The 11,567-nt window shown below is 33.9% G+C and overlaps 1 protein-coding gene across 1 annotated transcript; it reads right to left on the minus strand.

The window, feature by feature from the left end:
- Positions 1-40: 40 nt before the first annotated feature.
- On the minus strand, positions 41-6,321 carry odf3l2a (outer dense fiber of sperm tails 3-like 2a). Its single transcript, XM_073849908.1, has 4 exons — positions 6,273-6,321; positions 3,689-3,799; positions 2,836-2,949; positions 41-578 (listed from the first exon to the last, which is right to left on the minus strand). Exons 1-4 carry the CDS (start codon positions 6,319-6,321, stop codon positions 91-93), a joined length of 762 nt encoding a protein of 253 aa, XP_073706009.1. The 3' UTR covers positions 41-90.
- Between the last annotated feature and the right edge of the window lie 5,246 nt (positions 6,322-11,567).

Raw genomic sequence — 11,567 nt, forward strand, 5'->3', positions numbered from 1 at the left:
TAAAACTTTATTTTTCCCTTATCATATTTTTTTAGACATACAGCCAAATCCCTTTTTTATATCTACCCACAAAGCATTGCATGAAACCCTTCAGTCTAATACATCAACAATCAGTGGTGTTACAAACTCCGAGTGACGAACACCCATTGAGAAAGACGGTGGACGAGGCAAGTGCGCTATCACCTTTTCTGGGCTGTGCGTGCCTGGGCCAGGCTTCCGAGTAGCATCGGTGGGAATATTAGGCCGGCTTTGCAGTGAGAAAGAAGGCTGTCTGTTCAGGTAAATGCTTGGGTCTGTGCTGTTGTAACGGCCGGGCCCTGGGGTCATGGACAGGTCCTCTGATGGGGCGCCCGCTTTCCTACGTGCTGATATGGTGAAGCTGGCACTGGAGGGTTTGTGAGGAACGTGAGAGCCGAAGAGATTGGGTAAGGTGTAGCGGTTGGGGGCCGGTACAGGATCCACACTGCGGTACCGCGTGCGGTAGGCCATGGTGTAAGACGGAGGTCTGTGGTGAAGGTTCAAAGGTGGAGCTTTCTCAGGACTGTAGGATCCAGGTCCAGGAGTCTGGAATGTATCCCCTGATCAAAAACAGAGAATCAGCAACTTATTTTTATGATTATACATCCCCTGCTAAAACTTAAAGTGAATATGACATAAAATAATGCTTTTTACTTTCTGAATACACATTGCCATATGTATTGTGTATTGTGCATGTTATTCCATGAAGAAAAAATCAAATATTTTTCAGATGACATTACCAATTTCTCTTAGTGGATCCTTACATTCTGGCAATGCCCATTTTCATTATACAACCAATCCCAGGTGGATAAAATTTAAGCACCACCCTACATTTTTCTACAGTGTCCACAGTGACCACTCACTTTTTCAGCAGCCTTAAAGGTATAGTTCACCCTCAAGCCATCCGAGGTGTATATGACTTTCTTCTTTTAGACGAATACAGTTACATTAAAAAATGTCCTGGCTCTTCCAAGCTTTACAAATAAAGTGCATCCATCTTTCATTAAAAAAATACTCCACGTGACTCCAGGGGGTTAATAAAGGCCTTTTGAAGTGAATTGATGCATTTGTATGAGAAAAACATCCATATTTAAACCTTTATAAACCGTATTCTCTAGCATTCACTAAATATTAGGCTATGCATTCACGAGAAAGTAGGACTGGTGAGAAGTGACGAATCTGAAAGTGGAGAGGAAAGAGAGCAAAATAAAACACTTCACATATTAGAAGTACAAAACAAGAATTTGTAAGGAAAAATGTCAGAGGATTTCGAAGCCAAGAGGAGACTGTTTTCCTTTGCTAAACAAAGCTCTGGCAAGACAGGCCTTTATTACTATTAATGCTTGAATCTGATTGGCTGACGAACGTTCTAAGGTGTGCAGTTATTTTCAGGGAAACTGGTGAACGTAGCTCCAGGCAGGTCTTGACTGCAGTATGTCTATAACAATTCACCAAAAATTTAAAGCTCCTTACAGCCTAAAACAGCAAAAGAACCGAACCCCACAAAGACACCAACCAAGCAATCAATTATTTTAAACAACAAGATAAAAACGACAATTTTTTTTCCATGTTTGGCCACAAAATTAAGTTTTATTTTTTTCTTTCTTCCGCTCAGTGTTGCCAAATCCTACTTTAATACTGTTGCCGCGGGTTGTTTTTCATGTCCGCGGGTTGAAGCGACCATAATAATGTGACATTTAGCTGAGGAACCCCGCCAAAAACAAGTATTTTATCCCCCCGGAACGCGGTTTTTACCGGGGTATACCTCCCGAAACGTGACTGGGCTAGTTTTGAGATAGTTTTAAGCAGAAGTTGGGAAGGCTTAATTTACAAAACCTGGCAACCCTGCTCCCGCACTCTCTCCCATTCAAACGCGTATGGGCACACGTTGTCAACGCTGCTCTGACGATTTTATGAATAAAATAGTTTAGCAGCTTAGCGAGGTAACAACGGCGCTGTTGTTGGAGCAGATGGACTTATAGTTTCGCTTAGTAGAGATGCTGCTGTCGAACGCTTTTGAGAGACTCACAGACTCAGGTAAGTTAATTCGCAAACACACACTAAACCTCTCTCTCTCTCTCTCCCCATAGAAAAAAAGACGTGTGGAAGCTGCTAAGTCATATAGAAGAGGACTTAGTAAGCAGGAAAGGGCACAATATTACGTCAAACTAAAGTTAATAGGTGGTATAAAGCAGTATTAATTAAGATATATCCTAATATTTCACCTAACTGACCGGAAATAAGAACAAACACGAATGTTGTCAAGATTCTTGCCCTTGAAATCCTGGTTCAGTTTGGCCAACCACAAACGCCTTTTGTTTCTCAGACAGTTTTTTTGCATTCTTCTCTTTGATTTGTTATAACTTTTGGCAGTCTAATGTTTTTTTCCAGTCCGACCGATTAGTACAGACCAAAACATGACAATAATTGACCATTTTCAGCAGCAATAATCAGCAAAATATGCAGGTTTTGTTCAGTTCAGTGGCATTGTTTACATATGGCCAATTGACGACTCACACTCTATTATCTGCTTAAAAAGGAAATCATGGGAAATGTAGTTTCTGACCAAGAAATCAGCTGTTAAATACGATTATTTACAAAATAAGTTGGAAATAATGTAGGCTGATAGCTTCAACAGAAGCATGCACCATGAATTAACAACCTCGTGTTGACTTTGTATATGTCTATAATTGTGTATTGTTGTCTATATCTAGACATGGACTTTTTAATTATGAAAAGTTCCTGGATAAAATAAAAAAACAGATCTGTGTTATAAAAAGGTGAAAACATCTAGCATCAGATTAGATGAAAACCCACCTGTCTTCTTCTTTCTGCCCAGCATGGAGTACGATGGAGTACCGTCTCTGCCAAAGCGTGTCATTTTGGCATCTACATGATACTGCGGTCCTGGACTGGAATCCACAGACACCACTACTCAAAAGTAACATTATAGAAAAACACATCAGAGTTTACTGAATTAGACTTGGTCGACACTTGCAAAGCAACATCACTCTCAGAAAAAAACTGGTACAAAAGCTGTTACCGGGGTAGTGAAAAAGCACTAAATTTTAGGTAAGAATATGTACCTTTAAGGTATTAAAATGAAAACTAGATGAGAGCCTTTGTGCCATTTTTTTTTTTCTGAAAGTGCACTAAACAGCAGTTTAATCCACAACCTTGCTTTCACTATCGTATTCTACTGTTTGGGCTACAGAAATGCTATTTAAACTTAATTAAAATCAAACTTATGGATACAAATCAAGCATATGGATTTTATTAGCTTAATATGCCAGAGAAATAGCATTAATCATTATATTGCATGCTGTTGTTTGTGATATAAAGTCCAGATGTGCAGGGTTTTTTGTATTAATACTTTGATCAGACTGGGTGTTCTCATTCCTTCCACGAGGAAGCAGGCGTTACATGTCGCTAATTAGGCGTGTAAGTATTTGAGTGTGCGTAAATCCACCTAATAGTTCAGTATTGCATAATAGACACTAATTAATCTATTAAATTATCAGTTCATATAAGTGCCATGTTGATGTACATCCATTCTGTGCATGAACATGCATGTTAAAAGCATTCTCGGATGATTGAACCGAGCATTAGTTGAGTGGATCATGTCATCTGTCAGTGTGAGAAGTGTTTGATTTCATGTCATGTCACTCACTGTTGCTGCTCATGCGGCTGTGGAAGGAATAGGCCGGGCTGCTGGGTTTGGTGTAGTCATGGTTTATGTAACCGATAGTGGGCGGAAGAGCATAGTGTCCCGGTCCGGGCCCTGCAGACATAAACAAAAACTTAGAGAGCGGAATTTATTACTAAAATAGTGTTGTGTAAATACAATATTGGTAAACATTATGGAGTACAAAAAAAATGCTGTACTAGGGTTGTATTTATAAGTAGAATTATTATCATTAAGTAAAACTAGAACTGTTAAAATTGAAATAAAGCTAAAATTAAATAAGAGAAAAGTTTAAGCACTAAAATGACTAAACTAAAATAAAAATAAACTAAAAATAAATACAAATGAAAAGTGATATATATATATGTTTACACACATACACACTATAATAAGAATTACAAAAGCACATAAAAATCAAAGTAAGATTTATACTGTAATTATGGTTGTTATCATTAACTAAAACTATTAAAACATTTTTGTTAATTGAAATAAAGCTAAAATAAATTGAAACTGAACTGACTGGCAACTAATTGAAATAGCTACATTAAAGCATTAAAATTACTAACTAAAAATAAGTTTAAAAAATAATATCAAAATAAAATAAATTAATAACAATGACAAAACATATTCAATGACCAACAATAAAAGCAGGATTTATACTGTTATTATGATTATTACCATGAACTAAAATTATCAAAACATTTTTGTTAATTGTAATAAAGATTAAAAAAAAAAAAAAAACTATGAGAGATGTTGAGAAATGTTGCCTTTGCAACCAACTTAAATGACTGGCAACGAACTGAAATAACTAAGTTGAAGCATTAAAATGGAAAACTTACAACTAAAAAATGTAATACAATTTAATTAAACCTAAATAGAAATAAAACTATTAGAAATAAATAGAAAAAAAAAACTAATAAAAATGACAAAACATAACAAAATGACTCGAAGTGAAAACAGGATTTATACTGTAATTATGGTAATTACCATTAACTAAAATTCTGAAAACATTTTTGTTCATTGAAATAAAGCTAAAATAAATTAAAACATTAATATGAGACAAAAAACTTAAACTGAACAAAAATGAGAAAATAAACTGAAAATAAATAAATAAATAAAAAAGAAATAAAATTTAATGAAATAAATTAAACCTAACCTATATATATATATATATATATATATATATATATATATAAAAATAATAACAATGACAAAACATAACTCAATGACCAACAATAAAAGCAGGATTTATACTGTTATTATGGTTATTACCATTACCTAAAATTATCAAAACATTTGTGTTAATTGTAATAAAGCTAAAATTAAAACTATGAGAGATGTTTAGAAATGTTGCCTTTACAACCAACTTAAATGACTGGCAACAAACTGAAATAGCAAAGTTGAAGGATTAAAATTTACTATAACTGAAAATAAATAGTACAAAATAAATCGAATTTAATTAATTAAAGGTAACTAGAAATATAAAAAAAACTAATAAAAATGACAAAACATGTAAGCAGGGTTTATAATGTAATTATGGTTATTACCATTAACTAAAACTATTAAAACATTTTTATTAATTTAAATAAAATTCTTAATAAAAATTCATTAAAACATAAATATGAGCCGAAAAACTTAGGCTAAAGAAAAATGAGAAAAGTTGCCTTTGCAACCAACTTAAATGACTGGACTGAACTGAAATAACTAAGTTGAAGCATTAAAATTACTAACTGCCAATACATACAAACTAAAAATTTAATAAAAATAAATTAAACCTAAATAGATATATAAAAATGAATAAAATGACAAAGTATTAAAAAAATTAAACCTAATAAAACTAAAAAGCATAATAAAATGAATAAAAATTTAAGTAAGAGTTAACTGAAACTAGAACTATTAAAACATTTTGTTAATTGAAATAAAGCTAAAATAAATTAAAACATAAATATTAGACCAAAAAAACCTAAAAACTATAATAGTACATAAATAATACTAAAATAACACTTTTTTTTAAATAAGTAATGTAATTATTGGTAACAGATGAGAACAAGTATGTCTGCTAAGCCTGATTAGTTTTCTTAGTCAATATAAGGTATACATCTGCTAACTATGTTCCTCAGAGTCATTTCCTTTTTTATTCAATCTAAAATAAAACTATGGAATGTGATTCATGTGAGACATAAAAGGTCACACGTGCTGTGCACATTTCTAAGATGCAGGAGAACCTTGGCTGTAAACTTTCATTTGAAATCGTATGAATTTTGCTACATAGTTAAATGTCAGACAATCCTTTCAAAGCTTTGGCCAAAACAAGAAAAGAACGGACAAAAGACGTTCTATTCTCAGAATGATACAAGCAGGTGTTGCAATAAAAGACCTAACTGACAGTTTCTTTCATCAAACTGCCAATCCAGTCTCAAGAGCCAAATAGGAGCATGCAGTGTGTGTTTGAACTACTTAGAGCCCGCTGCTAAAATAAATAGTCAGATCTCCTCACTTTGCTGAATAATTCTGTCGACACAATCATTTACACAAATGATTCTACTGAAATGAGCGCTCACAAACTCACCTCGCTCCCTGCCAGCAATGATGGGACGCCGTCTCACCACTTCCCCCATGCCGCGGATATTTTCTGGCTAGCTTAAAGAGCTGACAGCAAAATCGGCAGCAAGAGTGCTCAAGGAGGTCCACAAAAGGTTGAAGTTTCAGTTTAGACACACTGGAGAGATACAACTGTGGCCTGAATTATAAATGACTCTTACAAGAGCAAGAAACCTTATCCTTGTCCAAGCCGTAAGAACGTCCATCTCAATATCTTTACGCATTACAGATTTCCAAACATCCATCACTGAACACAAAGAACAACTACAGTTACACCTTGGCAACTTGTCTGTAAACGGCAGCTAATGAACTAATTACATAATGTGAAATAGACAGTCAACAACCATTTCAAATGACTAATGTTTATATTGTAGGAGCACTTTCTTTTGAGATAATCTTGAAAGATTCTCTACTTCATCAACTTGTGATATTTGTATCACATTCATATTTATAGAGTAACTTTTAGCTATAGAACAGACCATAATAATAAAAAAAAGATGTATCCACCTTATTCTTTAATGCGAAAGTAAGCCTATGGGCGAGTTTTCCGGTTCATTCGCCGCTATAGGGGAAAAACGAGAAGAATAACAAAGTGAAGTAAACGGTAAAACTGTTTGCACTACAAACCAGTGTGGATAATTTCTTCAAATAACATGGTAAGACACAACAATAACAAAGAGCAAAATAAGATGTTTTGTACAGCTAAAAATAGCTGGAAGTGGATGAGACCAGAAGCCAGTCCCATAAAATTTACAAAACACTCTTATGAGAAAAATATAAAATAAAATAGATTTTGTAATGTTATTTATTTTATAAAATTTTTGCATTCCCAATTTTTTTTTAAAACTTACTAGGGCTGAAAATCACACTTTTGAAAGTTCCTAACATTTCTAGGACTATAGGAACCCTCTAAAATATGAATGTATTCAAGTGTAAATATGGTGAAAAATGTTTTTATCAAACATGAATGGAATTAAGAACAGGAGATATTTTTAATACAAATAATAATAATATCATAATTTATATATATATATATATATATATATATATATATAAAAAATCTCATTATGGTCAATTGTAAAGTGTTTCTTTAGCTAAAACATCGCTCTATAAATCACTCTATATTAGGGATGTAGCAATATCAAAATATCACGATACAATAATATCATGATATGAGGTACACGATACAATATTACTGCTGTATTTAAACAAAACAACAAAAAATACAAATAAAGACTTAGAATTTTTTTAAAATTATTCTATCGAATGCACTTTGAGTGTTCAAAATTAAGAGCTCCAACCCTTGTTCTAAAATAAGAAAACATAACCTTAAAGGGGTCATCGGATGCAAAACTAACTTTTACATGCTGTTTGAACATTAATTTGTGTTGGTAGTTTGTGTACACAACCACCCTACAATGCTAAAAATCCACCCAATGTTTTTTTTTTTAATCTTTAAAAGTAATATCCCCTTTTTAAAATCAGGTCATTCTTAGCTTCTTGTCGTTGTGACGAAACAGTTGATTGACATGAGCGCCTTACCTTAGACCCGCCCTCACCGAGCTGAAACAGTCCGAATGCGATCGCCATTGTGTCGACTCAGGTGCAGGGGAAGACTCTAATTGAGCGATTGAGGTGTTCTGTTGTTAGATGTAATAATAAACATAGCAGTCGTCATTTACCCCCGACATCTGAGCCGCTTATAGGCAGAGGACAACGCTACTTTTGTTTTTAAAAGGAAAGTGCCGATCCCGATCTACATATGCGTCTATGTTCGTGTGAATCATTTTTTATGCATCTTTGCAAATTGCCTTTCTTAATAATGTGCTTGTTGGCAAGTTTCGCCACTAAACGCGGCTAAATGTGGCTAAAGTGAACATTACAGCTCATAATCCCACAGCAGAGAGGGGCGGGGCGAGCAGAGCTCATTTGCATTTAAAGGATCCATGCAATAAAATGAGCTGATATTTTGCAGAGCTGATTTGAACAAGGTAAAAGGGTGTTTTTTTTTACACTACTATTGAGAATTTTTAACCAAAGTATATTAGAGACTTTTCATTAAGACCCTAAAGAATCATATGCACTTGTGGAAAATGGGCATCCGATGACCCCTTTAAGCCATATGGCAACTATTAATTTCTACTGATTCTGAAAAAAAAAAAAATACTGGAATATGATAATTAAAAGGGCCAGCCCTAAGGTAGTCAATAATGTGCTGTTTTTAAGTCAAATGACATTTGAATGTTCCTCCAAAACACCTTTTCCCCACCGTCACCCTCACATGGAGGACACCAGTTGATGTGCTCCAGAAATGGCGTTATGGTGTTAAACTCATTTCTGAATATTTCTTTTTAAGGGGAATTTTTTGCATCATCTTTGGTTAGTAAATTATATTTTTTATTCACAAATCAACATTATCTAGCATAGTTTTACTGTAAAATGTCAATATTTTCACTACAGAAAAATAGGTATGTTGCCATATGGCAACGCTGTACCACAGTGGAACTGTAATGTATTTCCCCATTGGGATTTTTTATAGATACTAGATAGTAACATCAATAATTTGATTGCAGTTATTATTTAAATTGTTTATTGTAGTATAGTTGTATTTGTGTATAAATAAGAACATTATTTATTCTTTTCAATAAATGGATACAGCAATATTTCATAGAAAGTGCAATAGGGAGAGTGCAGAGTTGGCTGATAAGTTAATAAGTTAATCTTCAGTGACCGTAATGATGAGTGTGTTTGTATATGTGTCTGCATGTGTGTGACAGATTTTGATGGAAATTAAGATTGGATGCATCAATTTCTAATAGAAATGTGCATTTGAATTGAAAAGAAAATCATAAAAAACTTATTGTTGGCCATTTTCCATTGTGGTACACTGTTGCCATATGGCAACGTTTTCCTAAATACCCCCCAAAAATCTTTTTTTCAAAAATATGTTTTGATTTGTATAATTGAAGCTATTTCATGTAATAAAAACGTATGTGAAAAAAATATTTAATGGTTAGAAAAAAAACTTTAAAGGGCACTCAACCCTCTTTTTATTTGTGATGTATTGTCTCAGTCTAAATTACATTCACACTGGTGTTTTAGGAAGCCAAACAAATTAGAGTATTTGAATTTTATATTATTGTTATTCCTATGACAGTAATAACCATATATTGTAAAACAATTGCATTTCCAAGTAAATGAAAATGAATATTTCAAAGGTATATTATCTTTGCTTTACACTGCAGTAGGGAAATTACACTTAAAAAGAGAGCTTTTAAATTTGGACTGCAGTAATGTTACCCAATTAAATGGCTAGCTGTCAGCAATTCATACTGCACTTTTAAGCTTTTATTTGAACTGAAACTGCAATAAAGATTTTATTTTGATGGAAAACTCCAGCTTCAGTGAAAACAGGCTTGCAAAAACACTTCTCACTACAAATCTAGTGAAATGCTGTAATCATCTGCCGCGAAAATAAAAATAAAGCATAACTGGTGGCCGTTGTGTTCCCAAATGCGCACTAAGCTTACAGCATATGCAATAACCTAAGTTCACTGCACTTACTGTGAACTGAGCTGTTCTGAGGCGCGGAAAACACCGGATCACGAGCTGATTGCCTGAACGAAGTGCACACTTCGCTTTAAAACACGAACCGACTTTACGAAGGGATTAAGGTATATTGTGCTTTCGGTTTTAGTTAGTTTGACAAATACTGCGTGAAAGCATAATGGCCCTAAACACGACTTTAAAGACCTTTTATGTTAGAATAAAAAGTTTAAATATATTTTTTAAAAACTACACTTTTTCCCCACAAGACCTATCGTTTCATATTGTCATGTGACCACGATAATATCGAGAGTTTTGCTATCGCAATACCCCAATATTGCTAATACCTTCACATCCCTGCTCTTTACTCTATAAATAATTTTTACCCTGATTAAAAAAAGCACATAAAATGGATGTTACATTATACGATTGATTTAATCTGTCAATAGTGCTGTTCCCATGGCCACCTTCAACCACTCAAAACAAATGAAACTTCTGGAAAGCTGCTCTCGTTTCGGTGGCATAGTTTTACAGTAGGATGTTCCATATCAAGTTTCTCTTTAACATTAATTACTTTGATTTAACAGTCTGAAGCTACTTCAAACAAACAATGGGTTGCTTTAAAACAGTCTAATTCTCTTTGGCAGCTCTGAACTGACCGAATACTGTACAAAATGTAATTAGCATGCTAAGAAAGTGTGTCTTGTGAAAGCTGAGACGTCATCCCTGACCAGTGAGCGCACATTAAACATTAACCTGCTCTATCTTCGGACTGGGTGACTCGTGTAGAAGCAGGCAACACTACAGATGACCTCTGGCACGCAGCCAGAGAGAACTTATAGGAAGGTGTAGGTCAAGTTACCCTGGAGATGAGAAAATTAAGCAATATGAATTTATGTCTAAACATCCGTCACCTGGTTTCCATATAGCTGGTACATTAGAAAGAGCTGGATACCTTAAGAGCTTTAAATAAAAGCAAGGCATGTTATTCTGCAACTTGATATCAAGCATATTATTGATCTCCGTAGCATGAAAGTGCCTGAGGACTCACTTTACAAACACTTATTCGTGAAATAATACTCCAATAAGTAGTACAGGGATTACGGTTACAGTAAGGGTCATTGTTACAACCCTTAGAAGAGCATAGGCCGTGTTTTATTTTATGAACCGCATTCATTTTATGTCACGTGTTTGAGGCTAAAATGTTAAGGACTCTAAACCCAGTGGCCTAAAGCTTTTTATTTTTTGTTCTTTGTGGGTGTCACTTAGGGAAAAGTGAAATACTGACCGTGGAAGAGGCCAGTGTAAGAGCACTAATTTAACCAGACAACTGCTCGTACACACATTAATCTTTTTCCCTGTAGAGGATCGAGCTCTGGCAAAACACTTCTGCTTTGTGCAATTGTGATTTTTTTTTTTTTTTTTTTTTTTTTTACTATTTCTGGATCTGTTTGTAATTGTTTTCTTGAAAATACAAACAATGCAAAATAATTAAAAACTAGCAATTGACTTGTTTTATATACAGTATATACTACCAGTCAAAAGTTTTTGAACAGTAAGATTTTTAATGTTTTTTTTTTTTTAAAGAATTCACTTCTGCTCACCAAGCCTGCATTTATTAGATCCAAAATACAGCAAAAGCAGTAATATTTCTATTTGAATATATTTTAAAATGTAATTTATTTCTGTGATCAAAGTTACATTTTCAGCATAATTA

This window comes from Garra rufa, chromosome 10 (assembly GCF_049309525.1).
Source record: "Garra rufa chromosome 10, GarRuf1.0, whole genome shotgun sequence".
Classification (NCBI taxonomy): domain Eukaryota; kingdom Metazoa; phylum Chordata; class Actinopteri; order Cypriniformes; family Cyprinidae; genus Garra; species Garra rufa.